This window comes from Chrysoperla carnea, chromosome 5 (assembly GCF_905475395.1).
Source record: "Chrysoperla carnea chromosome 5, inChrCarn1.1, whole genome shotgun sequence".
Classification (NCBI taxonomy): domain Eukaryota; kingdom Metazoa; phylum Arthropoda; class Insecta; order Neuroptera; family Chrysopidae; genus Chrysoperla; species Chrysoperla carnea.
The window spans coordinates 74,496,726-74,520,873 of NC_058341.1; the positions used below are offsets into that span (position 1 = coordinate 74,496,726).

At 30.8% G+C, this 24,148-nt stretch overlaps 1 protein-coding gene and 1 long non-coding RNA gene across 2 annotated transcripts; one reads left to right on the top strand and one right to left on the bottom strand.

The window, feature by feature from the left end:
* Nucleotides 1–6,889: 6,889 nt before the first annotated feature.
* Nucleotides 6,890–23,825, bottom strand: LOC123299618. The gene is made up of 3 exons (XR_006535353.1): nt 23,815–23,825; nt 22,051–22,052; nt 6,890–7,189 (listed from the first exon to the last, which is right to left on the bottom strand). It is a non-coding gene; the product is annotated as an uncharacterized LOC123299618 (long non-coding RNA).
* Nucleotides 9,476–18,022, top strand: LOC123299608 (putative 3-methyladenine DNA glycosylase). The gene is made up of 3 exons (XM_044881872.1): nt 9,476–9,730; nt 11,737–11,912; nt 17,705–18,022. Exons 1-3 carry the CDS (start codon nt 9,483–9,485, stop codon nt 18,004–18,006), a joined length of 726 nt encoding a protein of 241 aa, XP_044737807.1. The 5' UTR covers nt 9,476–9,482; the 3' UTR covers nt 18,007–18,022.
* Nucleotides 23,826–24,148: the final 323 nt, after the last annotated feature.

Consider the following 24,148-nt stretch of genomic DNA (forward strand, 5'->3'; position numbering starts at 1 on the left):
AAAGCTTCATTAGCAGTGAGTAACATGGCCTGTTTTCAAAAAAATTGGGGTTCAGCACCAAAATAATAAAATCGACGAAATTGTGAACAAAAGGAGGATAAGTGACGGCATATGAAGTGAAGGTTGTTATAACACAACAATCTTTGTATTCAATATTGAAGTTGCCCAGCGAAGCGAGTAGTTCACAGCTAGTAAAATAATATATAAAAATTGTATTAATTTCATAATTCATTTTCAGTTTAACTTAAAAGTAAATCTTTTAGATTTTTAAGTTAAAAAAACACACGTCCAACAATTATTAAATTTTAAGATATTAATTTGTTATTACAAACAATAAATTAAACATGGGAGGAAGTAAATTAAGTCATAGAATTTGATTAAGTTTTTATTATTCAGGAAATTATATATCCTATCATAATAAATGTTTAAAATGTGCTCTTTGCACATCCTGGCATAAGTTCACCCTTTTCCACAAATTATATATGTTTCTTCTAACATTCTTTAGTTTACATTATTACATTTTTTAATAATTGTTATTATTCAATGATATGGATGATTTTGGGCGTTGCATCTGGAATCCTTAGAAGCCATCTACCAGAGGTTAATACTCTTGTGCAGAATCTTGTTGAAAGTAGCCTAATGTAAGCTCTATTGTTAAATAATCGGACACAAATAAATTATTAATTATATTTATTTAAATAAAATAATTAATTGTATAAATTATTTTCACAGATGAGAATCGCGAGTTACATTTTTATAATGAATATAGGATATCTCTATCCTCCTATATATATCTCCTTATCTCTGTATGTAAGAAGTGTCCATCGAAAAGCAGCAATAGATATTTTACTTAATTTACGAATAAACTGCTGGTGATAATTCCATCTAGCATATCTACAACGTATTACCGGAGCTATTAAGCATAATGCAAGATATATAAATATTAAATGAAATTTTGTATTCCTTTTTCTAGTTTTATTATTCAAAAGTGAATTAAATAAATACAGTAGAATCTCGATAAGTTAAAGTCCAAGGGAAACACAAAATATTTTAAGTTATAGAGGTCTTAAGTTATCAAGTGTCTATGTTAGGTAAAGGTTAATATAGAGGTATGTAATAGGTTGGCTGATAAGTCCCCGGTCTGACACATAGATGGCGTCGCTAGTATTAAATGCATATTATTTTTATATAGTACCAACCTTCAAATGATTCGTTTCAAAATTTGACGTCTGTAAGTCAATTAGTTTGTGAGATAGAGCGTCTTTTGTGAAGCAACTTTTGTTATTGTGAAAAAAATGGAAAAAATGGAATTTCGTGTTTTGATAAAATACTGTTTTCTGAAGGGAAAAAATACAGTGGAAGCAAAAACTTGGCTTGATAATGAGTTTCCGGACTCTGTATTTTTTCCCTTCAGAAAACAGTATTTTATCAAAACACGAAATTCCATTTTTTCCATTTTTTTCACAATAACAAAAGTTGCTTCACAAAAGACGCTCTATCTCACAAACTAATTGACTTACAGACGTCAAATTTTGACACGAATCATTTGAAGGTTGGTACTATATAAAAATAATATGCATTTAATACTAGCGACGCCATCTATGTGTCAGACCGGGGACTTATCAGCCAACCTGTTACATGTTTCTATGTACCCTAGTTAATATAGAGGTATGTACATGTTTCTATGTAGTTACTGAGGGCCTATACAGAGATTATTTATTTAAGTTATAGAGGTTGCGTATTTTAAGTTATAGAGGTTTTGGGCTCTGATGGGAAGGGAACATAGTATTTTTTGAAGTAACAGAGGTTTTTATGTTACCGAGGTTTAAGTTATCGAGATTCTACTGTAATTTCAATAATCACTTGTTAGTTATTAAATAGTTCACTTAAAAAAATACTCTCAGAACTTATGGCGCTGCTTTTCACAAGTTGTAAGAAAAGCATCAACCACGAAGTACTAAGAGTACGATTAAGATTTAAACAAGTTGTTAAAGAAGGATAGAGAAGTTCACATCAAACACAAAGATATGCGAGTAAGATAAGGTCTAAACAAGTTGTTAGAAAAGGATACAGAAGTTCACATCAAATATTAGCTGCTTACCACTGTACACTTTTTCAATTTGTCCCCAATAAAAGATGGTTCGCCTTATCTCTACGCTTCAAGGAGAACCATCTCCGTGTATGAAAAAGTGGTCATAAAATTGGTGGCGCCACGTTAGCAAGCGATAAAGCGAAAGTATAAGTTTTAAAAGAAGTGCTCAAAGTTATAAAAGCAAGATAAAGAGATCTAAACAAGTTGTTAGGGAAGTATTCATATCATTCCCACTTGTTAAGCTAGCGCTAGTTTGGTGAGTTTTTGAGTTATAATATAGTTATAATTTGGTCGTTACCGCTGACCACTTATTCAATTTTTCCCCTATATAAGATGGTTCGCCTTATCTATACCCTCCACACTCTATAGCTATACAATACAACAAAAGAATATCACTATTTTTGGTAGCAAAACATTAATATAATACATACTGATAATATCCCTAGTTATAAGTTATAAGTTATAACACTAATAGATGAAGCAAAACATCGCTAATATAATAGGGTAATCTACCATGTTTGAAAAAGTACTTCAAAATATTGATTTTCCTAATAAAAAGCCACAAAAAAAAAAAAATAAATAAATAAATATTTCGGCAAAATAAACACGCTTTCTTGCCAGAAAATGAAATTAAATTTTAAACCTTTTTTATTCTCGCAAAAACTCTGTCAGCCAATTTGGTGACGTAATATTGGTAAAAACAACAGTCGTGTATGTATCCTGTATATGTATAAATGAAGTTGGTGATAACATAACCTACAATTATTATGAAAATCATCAACAAATTAGTAATTAATCTTATATATTTAAACGAGCAATTCTTGTATATATATATATATATATCAACGATCTTGGAAATGGCTCCAACGATTTTCATGAAAATGAGTATGTAGGGTTTTTTTGGGGCGATAAGTCGACCTAACAAGGTTTCATTTTTAAAAAACGTCGTTTTATCCGTCTTTTCATGAAAAACTGAAACCGGCAATGCAAATTATAACTCTTCCTGACATCTATTGGTGTATATCGTAGTTAATGAAATAAAAATTGGTATTTGTGTGGAGACATTTAAAACGGTCTTCTATTAGTGATAAAATTTGTGTCTTTTTAAGAATACCGAGCAAAGCTCGGTCATCCAGATATTACATATTAATTTGCCTATATGATGTGATGTCACATTATGGCGGCTATTGTTTTAGAACACGTGATATACATATTAAAAAGATTAAAAATTACGACTTCTAATTTTAATATAATAAAACAATAATGTGCTTTTATGACTCAAAATCAGAATATCCTTATATATTATAAATGTAAAATTAAGGATGTTTATTTGTTCGTTTCTTTGTTACGCTTTCACGCATAAACTACCGAATGTATTTGAATGAAACTGTATAACAATATAGCTCATACATCAGAATAACACAGACGTAAAATCTGACATTTTACGACTCCATCTATAATCATCATTTTAAATCATAAATTAAAAATTTCTGTAAAATTTAAATGTAAACTAGCTTGATACCCGCCCGCTTCGCTGGACTTAAAAGTAAAAATGGCCTCCACATCTCTTGGTCTTACTTATCCCCCATACATAACACTTGAAATACGGATAGGGATTGCTTTACACATTAACAATATATGTAATTTATATAGTCTTGATTCATTGAGTATATCAGAAAAGGTGGGCATGAATTGTATCTAGAAATAAATTCCATGAATTGTATTATAGAAATCTGTAATTAATGGTTCAAAATAATCATCAAAGATGGCGTAGTGAAATGCCTTAGACTAAATTTAATTTTTTAATATATCTTTATAATTTATAGCTCATGTGTTATTCTGGTGAATGAGCTATATTATTGATTCAAATCCATTCATTAGTTTTTGCGTGAAAGCGTAACAAACAAACATCCGTACTGTGACTTTAATAATATACAGGGATATCAAACAATTCATGGTCATTTTTTCCGATATACTCCATGAATGAATTATGAATAATTCATTCTTAATTTAAAAAATTGAAATTGAAAACTGTGCATATATTTTAGCTATATAAAACAATCGCTTCGAGAGTTATGGAATGGGGAAAAGTAAGATCAGGAGAGGTGGACATTATAATGTGGTGGATTTTACTTTTAAGCCACATGAAGCGAGCGGGTATCAAACTAATTTAAGTATATTTCTACATAAATTTTAATATTTATCAAATTTCATAATTTATTTTTCACTACCGAAAGTACTCTATTGTGATGTTAAAACAGTTATTTTCTAACAAGCACATTCTCATCATCGTAATTGTGTTAAAATTTGATCACTTCAAATGTAAATGGTTTTTCTCTAGAATGATTTCACACTTTATGTTTATAATTAAATTACTTTGCTGAGTAAATATTTTATTACTTCACAAGAAAAACGTTTCTTCATTATTAATTGCTACATGTTTTGTTTCAAAACTTTCGTCCAATATTTCTTCTTTAATAAATACTTGTTCAATTTTAACCATTTCTTCTGGTATATCTTTTTTAACTTCTTCATGTTCCAATCGAACAGTTTCAGACTTCATGTTCAAATGATTTTCTCGAGAATGATATTCTTTATGTTCATTAAACTGATGTTTTTGATTAAATATTTTATTACAAATTTTACAAGAATAAGATTTTGCTCCGGTGTGAATTCGTTTATGTCGAATTAAATTACTTTGTGAATTAAATTTTTTATCACAAACTTCACATGCTAATGGTTTTTCTCCGGTATGAGTTCGTATATGAATAATTAAATTTCGTTTCCTAGTAAAGGTTTTTTTACAAATTTCACACAGAAAAGGCTTTTCTCCAGTATGAATTCGTTTATGCACAGCTAAATTACTATGATCAACAAATTTTTTATCGCAAACTTCACATGTTAATGGTTTTTCTCCAGTATGTATTCGTTTATGTTTAATTAAATCGCTTTTTTGAATAAATTTTTTATCACAAACTTCACATGTAAATGGTTTTTCTCCGCTATGAAATAGTTTATGTTTCATTAAACTACTTTTATTACTAAATGTTTTTTCACAAGCTTCACATGAAAACGGTTTTTCTCCGGTATGATTTCGTTGATGAACAATTAAATTTCTATGATCAACAAATTTTTTATGACAAACATCACATGTAAATGGTTTTTCTCCAGTATGCGTTCGTTTATGTTTAATTAAATCATTTTTCTGTGTAAAATTCTTATCACAAATTTCACATGTAAATGGTTTTTCCCCAGTATGAGTTCGTATATGAATAATTAAATTATGTTTTCTAGTAAATGTTTTTTCACAAGTTTCACACAGAAAATATTTCAAAGATTTTTCTTCAGCGTTGATTCTTTTATTTTTAGTTAAAATTTCCTTTTTAATTATTAGATCTGTATTGACTTGTTCTTCAAATTCAAGATTTCCATTTTCTGTGATCGAATCATTGAAATGAATTTCTTCCTGTTTAATTTCAACAGTTTCTGTTAACATTTCTTCCTTGATTAATACATGTTTATCTGTATTTAATTGTTTTTCAAGTTCCATGTTTTCTTCTTTAATAACAAATCGCCAAATAATTTTTATTTGCAAATTTTTTTTATGTTACGTTTTAATAATTTGACATTTATTTTATTATAGATACCATTTTAAGATTATTTCATAGAGATCATAGTAGAATTAGACAAGGTATGTTCCTTTGAAAATACTCTACATATGATCTAAGGTATCATGAATGTTATAAAGAAGGAGAACGATCGCTACGTGTTAAAGCATTAGCGCGTCTGTCCCTGAAAATTTGTAGAATTTATAGTTCATTTTTCAGCCACCAACCGCGCTATCATCAAGAAGTAGTATCTGCGAAGTTAGCTGTTTATGAGTACAAGTAGATGCAGTTAGTTGCATAATGTACAAATTGATATATCATTTCAAATTAGCGCACACCAGCCCGCTTTTATTGATACTACTTAGCGGTCGATCCCAGCACCTCACTTAGTTTGTCCATATTTTGAGGACAATATTTTCTACAGCGATCGTTCTTCTTCTTTATAGCCTCAATGGTATGTTCGATGGTCGACGCCATCTTCGCTTCCTGATTCAACTATATTGTAAAAAACGTGAACACGTTTGTGTGAACAATCTTTGATTTTAGCAGGGCCGGATTAACCCTCAACGGGGCCCTAGGCAACCATCAATTTGGGGGCCCTTTTTTTCACGTCCGTTCCCTTCTTTTTTCGATTAAAAAATACAAACTTTTATCTTTCATAAAAATTTTATTGTCCCAATGTAATAATATCAATAAAATTACTATCTACATTTTAAACATGTCGTTTTCTACATTTGTTTTCGGCAAATTCATCAATTATATCATCAGTATCGATTTTGTTCAATAAATCTGACTCAATGCAAAGTATACCTAACATCTCGAGTCGCTCTTGTCGCGTTGTAGCTCTTTCAGCAGCTTTGATTCTTTTTAATTGCGAGAAGGATCGTTCGGCAGAACAATTTGTGATCATTAATGTTAAAAAAATCCGAAGAGCTATTTCTGTGTTAGGAAATACATCGGCTAATTGATCTTCCATTAGAATCTTATACAAATGACTATGAGTTTTTTGTGCGTCAGTGTATCTGGAGTTCACGTAACTTTGGAATTGTTTCATTTCAATAAAAAATTCTTCCAAATCTCTAGAATAAAAACGAACTAAGTTATTTATAGCTTCGTGGAGGTCTCCATCACTTAGAGAAAAGTTGATGAGAAATGCAAATCTCTCTGAAACTGAAGTGTGTTTGGCGTATAACAGCGTATTTAAACTGTATTGTGTTTGGCGTATAGCAGCGTATTTAAACTGTATTGTGTTTGCTGTATAGCAGCGTATCTAAACTGTATTGAGGTTGTTGTATAGCAGCGTATCTAAACTGTATTACATGCGTTAATTTAGTATGAACACTGATGTGATTTTATTTCATGAATATTGATGAACTTTAATACGAACATTTTTCTATGTATATTAATTCTTAATTAAATTTCTAAATTATCCTGTACGTTGTTTAGTTGTGTCCTATTTGTCCCTGCGCAACCCCAAATATTACAAGTTCTGATTATATTTTTCTTTCACTCTCTAGAATTTTATGTTTGTAAGAAAATTTTAGAAGTCTTTTTCATTTTTCGGGGGCCCCCTAAAATCGGGGGCCCCAGGCAACTGCCTATTCTGCCTACTTGTTAATCCGGCCCTGGATTTTAGTAATGATAAAATCGTTCCTTACAATGAATTAATAATTAATGAATTTTTTCCGCCTCAGGTTTTTTCAATTTTTTATGAGACAATTCGACATTGAAAAAATGTAAACAAAACATTGACCAACTTGACAGCTCGAACGTAATAGTGCAGGCGCTGAGTTAGATTAGACAAGGTATGCTCTTGCGCAGGTAGGAGTAGGATGGGGACATTCTCCCACTCTCGGTAATCTCTCTCGCACGGTACCCAGTCACCGCCATATTGATTATTTGTGAATTTCGACCCGCTGAATTCGAATTTTCAACTTGCTCATCGCTCAGAGTGACGGGAAATTTGTTATAAACAAATTAATTGTTCATACGGTCATAGCTCCTAAGCTATTGAAAATTTTGTATATCCGGAAACACACGAAGTTACACGAAGGGCATTGTGACGTCATTTAAAATTATTTCAAATATTACGACTTTTTTACAATTTTTTTCAGTGTTTTTATTGTTAAAAATGGGTATTTTTCGAGTTACATTCTCTTCTCGACCTATATTTTCTTAAAAAAATTAACTAAAAGCATTTATGTTTTTCATGAAAAAGGTCTATTGTATAGTTATTGTATTGAACCAAAAGCACAGTCATATATATATATACACCAAAGATATATACACATAGAATTTTCCTTAGTACGTATTTATTTTATATTTTTACTTATCAAGTTTTTATTTTTTTTGATTCGTTTGTACGAATACTCCGAAAACTTGCCAAATTAAATATAAAATATTTATACGAATCATTTTCGTAGTTTAGTAAAAAAAAAAACTAAAATAGGCCTTTATTAAGTAACTTTTTTACTTAAAAGTACTTTGATATTTTAAATTTAAATTTTGATGTTTAATAATAGTTGTAAAAACCTACGTCTTATCATTTGGGAAAGGGAGAGGGGTTGGCGATTTTCTTATTTGCTCCGATAGGGAAGGAGTAGGAGTCTAAAATCACCGAAAATTTGCTTATTTAATACTCAAATGCTTAATGACGAAAAATTTACTCAATAAATTTATATCATTCTTCTTAATATTTTTCGAAGGATTTTCTCTCTTACCAGATTTCATAACCTTTTTGGGCTGACGTGATTGAGTTTATTAGAATTCTTTGGCAAATACGGCCTTTTTATACATTTATGTTTTTGGTGAGCTTTTAATTATGAAACAATAACTTTTATTGTTTATGGGTGCCCGGGTCTATTTTAGCTTCTTATTTTTGTTGAATGCAGTTGGTAAGTAGATGGTAGTAATGTCAGTGTGCAAGTCTAAATTTTATGAGGTCTGTGTACGCATGTATATCTTAGACCATTAAATTATTTAAATTACATAGACTGAGCGTCAAACAATTTCAGCGTACCAACATCTGAGGTAATTGCTTAGGTCAAATACATCATGGCGGCGGTGTAGAAATGTCAAAACAAAGTCTTGTTGTCATACTTGTCATTGTAGATTCACAAGAAAAAATTTAAAGTAATACATGATAACTTTTTTTTTATCATGTATATGAAATATATCAAGGTATACTAAGTTTAGTCCCAAATTTATAACGCTTAAAAATATTGATGCTATGAACAAAATTTTGTTATAGGTGTTCATAAAATCACCTAATTAGTCCATTTCCGGTTGTCTGTCTGTCTGTCATCACGATTACTCAAAAACGAAAAAAGATTTTAAGCAGAAATTTTTATAGCATGCTTAAGACGTCAAAAGTGAGGCCGAGTTCGTAAATGAGCAACATAGGTCGATTGGGTCTTGGGTCCGTAGGACCCATCTTGTAAGCCGTTAGAGATAGAACAAAAGTTTAAATGTAAAAAATGTTCCTTATAAAAAAATAAATAACTTTTGTTTCAAATTTTTTCGTAAACATCACTGTTTACCCGTGAGAGCGCATATTATGCGCAAATTGTAGTATTATATGGGTATATCAGTTACGTATGTGTGACATGTATGTATGTGTAATGTGCCGGATGTGCCAATTATCTCAGATGTTGGCACACCTCTCACTGTACGGAAAGATAGACGCTGCCCAGCCTATGTACTATAATGTCAATGGTGTATATATATCTGTCAACGATTGAACGATTGCTAAATTATTTAAAAAGTATGTCAAATTGTCAATTATGAGTTCAGAACAATTAAAACATAAGTTGGACAATACAAACACAGATAAATTAATTAAAATGTCAAAAACATGCGTTAGATTAACCAAATCATTTTACGATGTATCTTGTCAAGAATTAGCCTTAAATTTACTTGGTAAAGTGTTAGTACGTCGTTTAGATGATAATTCCCTATTTAAAGGTCGAATTGTCGAAACCGAAAGTTATTTGGCTGATATTGATAAGGCATCACATGCTTACAATGGCAGGTTTGTAAAATCTTAAAGATAAATCATTGAAACCGGACCAGGTTTAGAGTCTCTGATATAAAATGCAATTGATATATTAGCACAACAAAATTATACAAAGTCATGGTAATAAAGAAAAAAGTGTTTCAACTTTGAAATTTTTCACATTTATTAGGCTGTAAAAACTTCGTACCAAAAAAGCGGCCACTCCGGGGGATGTTCAACCCCCTTTGGGGGGGGGGGAGTATAATTAGAAGTTTTTTAAAAATTATAAAAAACTATAGAGAGCCGTAAGATTTATACCTCGTCATCCCTTTCTTTCAACAGGAATCGATATAAGAATGAATAATAAGCAAAAAGTGTCATTGAAATATATTTCGAAAAGTCAATACTTTCCGAGTTATTGGTGATTGAAATTCGGAGTATTTGACGTCGTACTAAAAATTTGATGTTTTTTGAAAAAAGTATATCGTACACTTTTTAAAGTAGAATAAAATACCTTGAAAATGAAAAAAGTTTCCTTGTCATTTGCATAAAAATTGACGGAGTTATGAGGAAAACAAAGTTTATCGGACCTTTCTTTTTATGTTTTATTCAGTACAAAAACTGATGAATTTACCACGGTAACTAAAATTAATGCTTGCCGCTTTCCTTTTATGTTTTATTAACTTTAATTAACTTTATTTAGGTACTGGCAACTGGCTCAAGAAGTTCTAGCAGTATCGGATGTTTTTTGAAATATTGCAACTTAAATGCAAAAAATTGTTTCGAAAAATACAAAAAAAAACTGTCTTTATTGGTAAATAACTCGAAAAATAATAAAGTTACAGAAAAAAGTAGCAGGGAAAAAATTTTAGCTTTTTTTCGACAAAATATTTTACATTTTAAACTTTATTTTGTAATTTTTTTTTCGAGTTATTTAACGTTAAAGACTTTTAAAAAAGATTTTCTTGTATTTTTAAAAACAAAAAAATTTCATTTAAATTGCAATATTTAAAAAAAAAAAACATTTATCCGAAACTGCTAGAACTTCTTAGGCCTGTTCCTAGGATCCAAATCCAAATAAAGTTAATTGGAAAGCGGCAAGCATTAATTTTAGTTCCCGTGGTAAATTCATACGTTTTTGTGCTGAATAAAACTTTTATAGTATTTTAAAAAGTGTACGATATACTTTTTTCAAAAAACATCAAATTTTTAGTACGACGTTAAATACTCCGAATTTCAATTTAGCCTCCAAAAAAAGAGTTGAGCACCCCCCTCCTGAGTGTCCTAGTTTTTGATAACATGTTTTGCTATCTAATAAATAAAATGTGAAAAATTTCAAAGATGCAACACTTTTTCTTTTAGATATTTAGTTTCATTGTACTATATGGAAGTTGTAGGTTTTTAGTGGCTGCTTTATAGAAGGTTGCTTAAAACACAAATAAATATTAAAGACAATAGGTCTGTTCCTAAATACAAACCTCGTGATGAGCAACATAACGGCTTGTATTTAGGAACAGCGTGACGTGATTAGTTATAAATTCTGGGAATTTTAACAGACATTTCGATAAATCCAAATTAATAGAAAAATAATTAAAAACTCCATAAAAAAATTAATGTAGATAGTTTCTTTGATTTCCTTAAATCGGTATGGAACTGTGATTTCACGGAAGCGGATGTAGTTCGAATTTATAATATTTTGGTTTATATAAACAGAACCGGATTAGTAATTTTGAGACAGTGGACCATATAACTTGTAGATGTCCTCCAAATTTCCGAAATGTGCTTAGGAGCCATTCATTAATTACGTAAGCATTTTGAGGAGATGGGGAGTTTAAAAAATCTGTACATATCCTTATGTGGGGGAAGAGGAGGAGGGGGAGTGTAAAAACTGATTTATTTTCACATGGGTAGGCTAGAATTATTGTTTGAAGGATTCCTAACAATTGATCTGAATGGCATTCACTTTGGAATCTCAATCCATTTTTGGAGCTAAATAATGGTCTAATAGGGTTTCGTTCTAAATATATTGTCTGTAATTTTAGACGTACTGAAAGGAATGAACCAATGTATATGCCTGCTGGAACAGCGTATGTTTATATGACGTATGGAATGTACTTCTGTTTTAATATTTCTAGTTCAGAATCAGGAGCTGCAGTATTACTTCGAGCGTTAGAACCACTTACAAATATCGAAGAAATGATTTTATTACGATATAAAGGTAAAAACATCTTGATCGTAGAATATGAACTTTTAATGAATAATAAATATTCGTTTTTTATGCTTTAAGTTTATTTAAACCTAAAAATGAAGATATCTATTGAGAAATTACTGGTGGAAATATTTTATGCCAATAGTCTAATTTAGTCTTGCAGTGTTTTGGAAAACAATTCTAAAAGAATGAATAAGGCTAAAAAATTCTGAAAAGATCTATGTAAAATTTATTTAAGGTTGTTGTCGCGATATTTGGGTAGCGTCAGAAAATTATAAATTTTTGTGTACTTACTAAAGACATGATTATACAATTACCCTTAAAATTTGAATCTGATTGACCGTCTAGAATCCGAGATAAATTTAATTAAAAGTTCGATATTTAACATGTATGGTATACACTCTTTATACTTTTGCATCAGCTATTAATTTATAAAAACCAAACTAACAGTCTATTAATTGATTTGTTTCGATTCTAAAAAAAATTAAAAAAATTTTTTGACCGTCTAGTTATTTTTAAAAAATAGTTTAAAGTTCAACACTTTATAAGCAAGTATACATAGTAGCGAGTCAGACAGAACAGTGTTAGGATTGGTGTTGTATACGTACACATGAATATTTTATGTGTAACGTCTCCACGAGTACAGGCTTGTTTAAATATTATGGATCACTTAGCTACAAGCTCGTATACTTTTACAGCGCGCATATTCCATAATATGCGCATTAGTTTGAAGATGGCATTATTACAAGTTTTTAGACTCTTCTAGAAGACTTTCAGAATTAATATGATAATTTATGAAAATTTAACTAAAGTAAGAGTAAGACTTATTCAGAATTAATCAGAGTAAAATTTTAAACATTTCAGATTTTCACACAAATATACTATATATTACTGCAGTATTTATCATATTTAAATATTTAATACTTGTCCTAAGGAATATAAAAATTTGCAAGGAAAATATTTAGAGTTTTTCTGATTTATTTATTCGCTTTGACGAGTAACCAGAGTGATAGTTGTTTCAAAGTATACGAATGATCATATATTTAATATAAAAATGAATTATTCAGTACAATAAGGACCATAATTTCAAAAATGTACTCAGCTAAACTTTTTTGCTAAACTTTGAGAATAGTTTAGCTTGAGTACATTTCGAAATTATGGGCCTTAATGTACTGAATAATTCATTTTTATATTAAATATATGATCATTCGCACAAGAGAGTTTTCCTGGCAAATTTTTATATTCCTTAAAAGAAGTATCCAATATGATAAAACCTGCAGTAATAATTTTTTTGAAAATCTGAAATGTTTTAAATTTTTCTCTGATTAATTCTGAATAAGTCTTACTCTTACTTTAGCTAAATTTTCATAAAATCTCTTATGAATTCTAAAAAGCGACGACTCTTCTAGAAGAGTCGAAAACCTTGTAATAATGCAGTCTTCAAACTGTTTAATAAATTTTACATAGATCTTTTCAGACTTTTTTCAAAGTTTTCAGAATTTTTTAGACTTACTCATTCTTCTAGAATTGTTTTTCAGAACACTGCAAGACTAAGTTACACTATTGGCAGAAAATATTTCCACCAGGGTTGAACGTATTTTATTTCTTTAAAATGAATTACTAAAATTCGAAAAACGTAATTTAATTTTCCAAAAGTCATATCTGTGACTTTATTGAAAATTTTGTGAAGTCACAACCGCGACCGGATTAACTATTTCAATAGACCTTTTAACAATTTGACAGGTAAAAGTAATGTCGGACAAACAAACAAGATATTTTGTTATTCATTTTACCACATTAGTTTTTTGACATACTGCCCGAAAAAAAAAGTCATCATTTTTTTTAATGAAAAGGGTCTATTTGTCACTAAGTTAGGGTTTCTGCTCGAAAATTCTCGAGAAATTTATCTTTAGTCGAGACGAGATAAAAAAATCAATGTCTCGAGAACACGAGAAATTAATTCCAGGCGCTAGATAACTAAAAAACACATATAATACTTAGATAATAGCTTATATCGAAATTCAAAAGTTCAACCTAAGTTTCCGAAATCGCAAACCAAAACAATATAGAGGACCTCAAACTCGGCAATGAATTATTAGAACTTCAATTTACAAGGCCATTCAGACAGCTGAGACTACAGACAAAACCAGTCACACACTACCAGAAATTTAAAAAGGAATTTCAATTATTTGAGTCTATTGGGCAACGAACGCCTACTCTTGAAAAAATTTACAAAGCTGTAGTGACCATTAAGCCAACGCATCGACGGAGAATGAACGTGTTTTCTCGTTATCGGGAAACATTTCCACTAATGCTGTTGTATTTCTGAAAGTCTATTTTATAAGGAAAAGCTTTAAATTAAAATTTGTTTACTTTGTTGATTATTTTGCGAATTGCTGGTTTGGTTATAGTTGGCATACTATTCTCAAACTTTAAAAGAATAGTATTGAAAGAAATTATTTTAATTATTTCCATTAAATTCCAAAATATGTGACGTCACACAAAAGGTGGAGGGGGCTTCAAAAAGGTGACCATCTTGTGATAAGGGAGAAGGGAAAGGGGTTTCAATAATCGCAAAATTGATGTGACATAATTTATAGATGGCCCCTTAGATCATTTCGGAATGTCGACACGATAACTCAAAAACGAAAGCTGAGATATCAAGCTGAAATGTTTATAGCGTGCACAGGACGTACAGAGTGAGTTTGAGTCCGTAAATGAGCACCATAGTAGGTCAATTTGATCCTTAGAACCCATCTTCTAAACTATTAGAGATCAAACAAAAGTTTAAATATAAAAAATATTCCTTATAAAAAAATAAACAGCTTTTCTTTGAAACATTTTTTTGTAAACAGCACTGTTTACCCGTGAGGGCGCGCCAATTAGGACAAAATTTTTGTGTCTATTTTCTCCAAAACTATAAAAGATAGGCAGTTGAAAACTCCTTTTCTGAAATTTTTTTTAGTAAGTCAGAATATTTCCACAAGGGTTAAGAAACCTTTCATCTTTTTTTATTACCCTTTCCACGACAAAAAGATTCAGTATCTTTACTTTTTTATAACATGATAAATGTAGTTGTTTAAACACAATTTTCAGCAAATTAAACGACAAAAATGCATCTTAAAGATATAATCAGATAAAGGAATACATAAAGTAGCCATTCTTAGGGAGTAGTCTTCAATAACAGCTCCGATTTTGATGATTTTTTTTTTAAATGATTCTTTTTGTATATTATTTAAAATCAGAAACATGAGGGGATGTATTATACTGTAGGTGTCATTTAAGAAAGGATTTTTTGAAATCCATCCCCTAAAAGAGTGAAATAGGGGATGAAAGTTTGATTGAAAATATATACAAACCTCAAATTCTTTCATCTATAGAATGCTACGTTATAACCAATCAGCATGGGTTGTATTTTATTTTCAAAAAAAGTTAGGGTTCTGGGTTCCGCAACAAGAGTTAAAATCCATTTTTATTGTTATTAAGTTAAAATACATTTTTTATATAAGTTGCACATATACTTAGTCTTAGTGCTTACGGCGATATTTTCATCGGAAACTGCAAATCACAACAATAATTTTGGTCAGAGGAACCTCCCCCCACCCCGTGACATGACATTGTGTGTACAACGTAAGAGTATTTGGAGTGGGTGAAGGTTTCTAAAAATGCACATCTTACATTAAAATGAGCCACCTTCACGTTTAGGGAAGGGGGACAGTTGGGGAAGTGGAAAGGAGGTAGGGCTGAGGTCATAGTTGTACTAGACTGTTGATATTCATGTGCGCTTAACATAATTAACATGATATGATGGTAATAAAGAGTTATAGGGCTAAAATATCATTTTTCGGCTACTTTTGTACATTTCGAGAAAATTTGTCTACCTTTTTCGGCTGTATCTCGGTTATTATTGAGTCTAGAAAATCGGTTAATAAACTAAAGTTTAGCAAATTCAATGTTCTACTAATTTGTAGTGAACTCTAGAACACAAAATGGGCTTAAATAACGAGATATAAGCGAAAAACTGAAAGAAGTCAGAAAATTTTGGGGTTTTTGTCCCCCTCCTCAAGTTATCACAGGGTTCTCGAGGTCAAAAACTTAGAAGCGACATTCTAGAGTACCCCTAAATAGCCTGTAAAAAGTTCATTAACTTCGGAGTACTTTCCAGGTTAAAAGTACGTATATACTGGCGTATGTACGATGTATCACATTACGTACAATGAAGGCTTTTAAAATCACACGCATCTTTTTTAATGCGTATAGTTCAAAAACTACTCGACGGATTGTAAAGCATTTTTTTTTATTTTGTAGTTTAAATTACCCTTTTCCATTTAAATAAAAAATATGTGACCATATCATAGGATATTTAGTTGTTATTTTCATTAGAATGAAAAAATTAATTGAAAAATTACACTCTTTTAATCACTTTTATTAATATTCGGCCGCCATCTTTAATTTTTTAAATGGTATGTCTTTCATTTGATTGGAGGTGTCAATAAAAATTGATTGACACACCAAGCACTCAAATCTGTGCAACCTTTATGAGTGTATACACTTTTAAAATTATTCGGTCGACATTTTGGAAAAGGTCCGCCATCTTGAATTCCAGTGGATGAAGTTTTCTTTTCCTCGGATGAAATCATTCATATTAGTCCCTAGTATCACTGGGCAAAGTAGCTTGCTTTTAGCATAAAATGCAGTTTCATTTTGCTAAGCCCTATGACTAATAGGGTATTATCGTTAGTCACAAATAAATCATGAAATTTAAAAAAAAGTTAAAATTTATGTAAAAATATACTTAAATATTCTGATTTCGAGTCATAAAAGCACATTTTTCTTTTGAAATATTAAAATTAAAAATCGTAATTTTTAAACTGTATATCATGTGACCTAAAACGCGGGTAAGCTCTGCTGTGATGTCATAGCGGTATGAGTTATAGACCATCAGTTAGTTCAGTGTAGACAGCTGGGTATTATATATATCTACATAGATAATAAGTATTTATATTTATTATAATCAGATGTCTATGAATATATCTGTCAAACTTATTTGTGTTATTTCGTATAGTGATACCCATATTACGTCATCAAATTGGATGCCCGCGTTTTTGACAGTTTAAAAAAGGTTTAAAATTTAATTTAAGTTTTTGGCAAGAAAGCGTGTGTATTTTCCGAAATAAATTTTTTGAGACTTTTTATTAGCAAAATCAACATTTTGAAGTACTTTTTCAAAAATAGTGGAATACCCTATTGTTTAAGCAATATAAATAAATGGCAGTTATTCATGTTATAGCCTTCAATTCTCTTAAGTTCCCTTTTTTTTCACTATTTAATGGATTTTAATTTTTAATGCGAATTCTTATATAATTATTTTGAAAAGAAAATACGGCCATGTCACTGACTTGCTGGTAATGTAGTATTCTATAAATGAAACAATTTTTAAAATCGGTTAAGTGGTAAACCCACAAATGACGGTTTGGATATATTTTCATACAAAATTTCATCCGCTATTTCAACCTTTTAGGCTATGAATTTCGAAAAATCCTTTCTTAAATGACACCTACAGTATAAAATCAATATGCTCTCGAAATTTCAAACTTCTATTATTAGCGATTTAGACTGGGGGTCGATATATCAGTCGCAACATTGCCTTTCCCCCCTCCAGATTATTTCCCCTTCCTGAAATGTTTCTGATTTTAAATAATATACAAAAAAAATCATCAAAATTGGAGCTGTTATTGAGGATGAGGACTCCCGAGTAAAAACATGCATATTGATGCGACTAATATAATAAATTTTTCTAGGAAAGCCAGTACCAAAAAATTTCAAACATCACATGTTATGCAACGGACCATCTAAATTATGTATAAGTATGTCCATTAACAAAGATACGTGTAACAAATTAGATTTAAGTGATGATCGAAATCAAGCATTATGGATTGAGGATGATTTTGTTGACACAGATTTTAAAATTGTTAAAACACATCGAATTGGTATAGAATCAGTTGGTGAACCATGGTCCAAAGCACCATTACGATTTTATATACATGGTAATAATTATGTTAGTAAGAGAGATAAAAAAGCGGAACAAATGTTTCATAAATGAACAAATAAATTTTGTTTTTTGCATTAAAAATATAGTTTGTATAGATATTTTAACAATAAAATTTTTTTTTTATACCATGCATATATGTAATATGCAAGGTATACTAAGTTTAGTCCCAAGTTTGTAACGCTTAAAAATATTGATGCTATGAACTACATTTTGGTATAGGTGTTTATAAAATCACCTAATTAGTCCATTTTCGGTTGTCTGTCCGTCTGTCTGCCAACACGATAACTCAAAAACGAAAAAAGGTATCGAGCTGAAATTTTTACAGCGTATTCAGGACGTAAAAAGAGAGGTCGAGTTCGTAAATGACCAACATAGGTCAATTGGATCTTGACCTATGGGTAGGTCAAGACCCAATAGACCGTAGGACCCATCTTGTAAACCGTTAGAGATAGAACAAAAGTTTAAATGTAAAAAATCTTCCTTATCAAAAAATAAACAAATTTTGTTCGAAACATTTTTTCGTAAACATCACTGTTTACCCGTGAGGGCGCAAATTAGGCGTAAATTGTATTATATGCATTATATGGGAATATCAGTTATGTATGTGTGACATGTATGTGATTTTAAACCCAGAAGTGCCAATTTTGCTTCGAAAGCGAATATCTTGGCCCAAAAAGCTCGTACGGATATTTCTTAGACCTCAATTTAAAGAAAAATAAACAAACTTTAGAGTGGCCTTAAGAAATTTGGTGTAAAATAATTTTTAAAATTTTGGTACGCTTCTAAACTTAATACAAAATTTAGGGATAACATTTAACACCTTTACAACCCTCAGTGCAAAGCGGCAAGGAGTGATAAAAATATTTATCCAAAACTAGAAAGTACAAGCAGAGTTTTCGCAGAGGTACAGACGTTTGAATTGATGTTAAAATTTTGTGTTAAAAAATTTTTCTTTAATACTTTGGGTCTGTATATTTCTACACAATGTTAATAAAAACAAGTGAAAACAAACAATTGACTGAGTTAATTGTTGAAATACCATGCACAGACAGTATTGATTACTCTTTCACATTACACATACATAAATGTCACGCATACGTAACTGATATTCCCATATAATACATACTATACAAAGATATTGTACTATTATTTTATCTATGATACTATACAATTTACGCCTAATTTGCACCCTCACGGTAGTCGTGTCATTTTAGCATTTCATAGAGAATTTTTTTGTACCTCAACCTATCGAGCCAATTTTTTTTTTTAATGATTAGGAAGGTCCATATATCGGAATCTACATCTAACTTTTTGCCGCTAGAAAGTTTGGTTTTTGCTATGGATCCAATAATCATTAGAATCCATTTATGAGGTCCCTGGTGGAAAAAATATTTGAAGAAAGAATAACAAATTCTGAAAAATTCTTAGGAACTTTGAATTTCTTAACGTTTTCGGACTAGTCTAATTCAGAGTTATTCCGAGTTCTTAATACTTTTTTAAAGTTTCTAAGATTTTTTCAGAGTTTCCTAAGACTTATTAAGACTTATTTTTTTTTCAAATATTTTTTCCACCAGGGGTGGTTTTTGAAAATTTTAAAACGTTGAAAATATGGGTCAGAAACGTATACTCGGGGGTTTTCGGGGTCTCTGATCACTATTTCGAAATCAGAATTTCGATATAATCTCCCCCTCTTGGGGTAATTTACCTCGCTGCTCCAAAATTGCAATATTCTGTAAATATTCGACAAAAGGGATAAAAAAACTATACTCAGGGGTTTTTGCGGTTATTGAGCACGATTCCGAAGTTATAAAGGGGATATACTTCCCCCCTTCTTAGGGTTTTTCGCCCTTCGTTGACCTAAAACTGCATTTTTCTGTAAATATTCAATTTGGACAAGCGGGGTGAATTACCCCAGGAGGGGGGGAGTAATTCTGACTTCAGAATAGTGATCAGCAATCCCGAAAACCTCTAAATGTACGTTTCTGGCCCATTTTGTTGCATATTTTCAATGTTTTGAAATTTTCAAAAATCACCTATTATAATAATGGGCTTTTTTGGCCCATAGCAATGGCCAAACTTTCTAGCGGCAAGAAGTTAGATGTAGATTTTGATATATGGACCTTCCTGAACATTTAAAAAAAAACTGGCCCGATAGGTTGAGGTACATAAAAACTATTTATTTTAGCCTTTTTTGATTTAAAATGATTCGTCTATGGATAAACAATGAAGTTTACGAAGTAATGTTCTTTATTTTTTGATAAGGAAGATTTTTTACATTTAAACTTTTGTTCCATCTAACGGTTTACAAGATGGGTCCTACGGACCCATAGGTCGAGACCCAATTGACCTATGTTGCTCAATTGACCTCACTTTTTACGTCCTGAGTACGCTGGAAAAATTTCAGCTTGATATCTTTTTTCGTTTTGGAGTTATCGTGTTGGCAGACAGACGGACAGACGGATAGATAACCGAAAATGGACTGATTAGGTGATTTTATAAACACCTACACCAAAATTTTGTTCATAGCATTAATATTTTTAAGCGTTACAAACTTGGGACTAAACTTAGTATACCTTGCATATTACATATATGCATGGCATGAAAATTAATTAATTAATAAAGTCGTAAAAATTAACTGAACTTCCCTTGACGACGTACTGCTATAGCCAACTTTTCTGAATGATTACTGGGTGTGCCTTCACAATTAACAACACAACAGATTCGATCGTTTCTAACTCATTTTATTGAATATTGTTGAATATTAAATCTTTATTTAATTCCACTTGTAACATGACAACGACGTTTCTGCTGAACCACTATTTACAAAATTAAGACTGTTCAAAGTAACTGAAACATGAGCAATTTTATAAATTTATTCAAAGCCAAAAAAAAACTAAAAAAATTGGTAGGTTTCGGCATCTAGTTTAAGACCCTACTAACGCGCAGTCTCACAAGTGCTAGAGTTGCGTTAATTGACGCTATGTATACATAAAAAGACGATTTTTGGCCAATATCTCGGAAACCATCAACTTTATTAAAAATTGTCGGAAATTTTTTCCCTAAAAAAATGTAGAATCAAATTTTAATATCTTCAGCCATTTTTCCGAAAATTGGGAAAAATCGCCAAATATATATACAGTAGAATCTCGATAACTTAAACCTCGGTAACATAAAAACCTCTGTTACTTCAAAAAATACTATGTTCCCTTCCCATCAGAGCCCAAAACCTCTATAACTTAAAATACGCAACCTCTATAACTTAAATAAATAATCTCTGTATAGGCCCTCAGTAACTACATAGAAACATGTACATACCTCTATATTAACTAGGGTACATAGAAACATGTACATACCTCTATATTAACTAGGGTACATAGAAACATGTACATACCTCTATATTAACCTTTACCTATCATAGACACTTGATAACTTAAAACCTCTATAACTTAAAATATTTTGTGTTTCCCTTGGACTTTAACTTATCGAGATTCTACTGTATTTATATATATGCTAATTAACAATATCTTGATACTAATTGATTTTATAAAACAATTTTTCAAATGAAAGTTGTTGGAAAATTTTTTCCTTAAAAAAATGTAAAGTGAACAATTTCGATATCTTTAGCCGTTTTTTTCTTTAGCCGGCTTTTTGTTGGTACGCGCTGGTATCGACGTCGTCTATAGGAATTACTACCCGATCTTTAACAGAGGTGTAAAATTTAGGCTCCATCATCTAGTTATCTCCATCATTGAATGTCGTGAAGGAATAGTACCCATTTGTTTTTTATTATCAAGTTTATTGATTTGTCAAAATTTTTTTTTGCCCCCAGTTTTAAATATTTCATTAATAGCTTTGGAAAAGTTATGGAATAAATTTTATGCAACACTATTTTTTTTTTCATTTAAAATTTATAATTAAAACAAACCCCTGAGTAACAAAATTCAGAACTTTTTACATATAATTCGAGGATAATGATTGAAAAAATTCTTAAACACTTTTTTTTAATAAAAGTTTTAAGATATTGTTAATTAGCATATAAATATATTCTAATATATAAAATTCTCGTGTCACAATGTTCCCATACTCCTCCGAAACGGCTTGACCGATACTCATGAAATTTTTTATGCATATGCAGTAAGCCTAAGAATCGGCTACTATCTATTTTTCTAACCTCTAAGTAATAAGGGGTGTTCACCCCGATAAAATTTTTTTTATTTTTTTGATAAAATTTTTTATTTTTTATTTTTTTATTATGTGGCATCAAAAAATACATACAACTCTAAATTTGTATCCCTCATCGTTCACAGCGCTCCAGGCCTTTTTCACTCATATTCCACATCTTTATACACTTCCAATAAGTTAAGTAATTTTTTTTCTACACTAGAAATTCTCAGAAATTATTATTCACATGGCAAAACAACGTTTGCCGGGTCAGCTAGTATATATATATATATATATTTGGCCGTTTTTCCCGATTTTTGGAAAAATGGATGAAGATATAAAAATTTATTACTCTACATTTTTTAAGCACTTTTGAAACTGCGCGTTAGTAGTGTTTTAAATTAGATGCCGAAACCTTCCTTTTTTTGTTTTGTTTTGTTTTTTTATTTTGCCTTCAGCAGCAATGAATAGCTTTCTACCAAAGTTACAGATGAGGTGACCCAAAACTGTCCTAGCTATCCTCACGGCAATTATATCTAACAACAACGAATAAAATGGACTTGAATATAGCCTTTAAAAGTTTTTGAGCTTTGCCCGATGTGACGCTCATATGCGCTCCATCTATCCATCAACTAGTTGAATGAAGTTATAAGGCCCCCAAGTTATAAATGTCCGAAACCATGGAAACGGTCCTGAAGTTTGAATGTATAAATTATTCAAAAAGAATTGACAAAAAATTATGTATCTCCTAACCGAAAGTACGGTCTTTCAGGCTGCATTTGGCTGCAGAAAGCACGATTTTTGTGACCAGTTTTCCGCATCTGTTGATCACTTGCCCAGCATCATGAAGGTTATAAAGAAGGAGAACGATCGCTACGTGTTAAAGCATTAGCGCTGTCCCTGAAAATTTGTAGAATTTATAGTTCATTTTTCAGCCACCAGCCGCGCTGTCATCAAGAAGTAGTATCTGCGAAGTTGTTTATGAGTACAAGTAGATGAAGTTAGTTGCATAATGAACAAATTGATATATCATTTCAAATTAGCGCACAACAGCCCGCTTTTATTGATACTACTTAGCGGTTGCAGCGCCTCACTTATTTTATCCATATTTCGGGGACAATATTTTCTATAGCGATCGTTCTCCTTCTTATAACCTTCATGCCTAGCACTATTTAATGCAGTAAGCACAACATATCGCAGCGCAAAGGTGAATTTGAAATTTTTTAAATATAATATTATAATTATTATTTTACTATCCATAGTAACAATTTTACTATAGCAAACTTGATACTTTTCTTCTTTTTCTAAATCATTTTTATGAAGTTAAAAATAACTTGTATAAAAACTTGCAATTGTTATTTTAACGATTGTAAAACCGTAGTTTCGGTTAGGGGATACAGAAATGTTTTTATCATCGTTACAAGTTTGCCTGCAAAGTTTCGTTTGATTGGATCACGGGAAAAGGCTTAAATATCGATCCAAAGTTTTTCCGACAGGTAAGCAAAGACTACGAGTTTAAGGGGGTAAAAAGACTTTGTTCTTGAAACACACAACCACAACCATGTAATTTTAACTTTAAAGAATTATTTCAAAAATTGTATTTTTGGGCACGGTTGCCATAACTCAAAACCGGTACCTCCAAAAAAATCGGAAAAATTCAGAGAAACTCCAGGAAGGTAGTTTTGCTTCATCTAATACCTTTGGAAGAAATCGATTCATTATATAGCAACTCTTGAAATTCGAGATTTGTGCCCATTTGAAGAGATTTGCGCCCATTGATACATTTGTTCAGAATCACAAGAAATTCCCAAAAATGAATTTTCCCAAATTCTGGCGACATTTGACCGAAAGCCATTCTCCATATAAAGTGGTCTGGAGTCCTTGAGAAACATTTTTTCTCACGCAATTTTCTTGCCTGATGCTTTAAAATATTTTTTCTTTCCAAATTTTAAACTTCAAAATGCCGTTTTCTTTCGATAGAACAATTATGAACGAAAATACAGTCTATCAAAAAAGCTTTCCTTTTCTAATA

Excerpts from the sequence above, each read along its gene's own strand:
- LOC123299608 (XM_044881872.1), top strand. The coding sequence starts at position 9,483 with ATGAGTTCAGAACAATTAAAACATAAGTTGGACAATACAAACACAGAT. Across the intron at positions 9,731-11,736 it reads TCACATGCTTACAATGGCAG|ACGTACTGAAAGGAATGAAC; the intron begins GTTTGTAAAATC and ends CTGTAATTTTAG. Across the intron at positions 11,913-17,704 it reads GATTTTATTACGATATAAAG|GAAAGCCAGTACCAAAAAAT; the intron begins GTAAAAACATCT and ends AAATTTTTCTAG.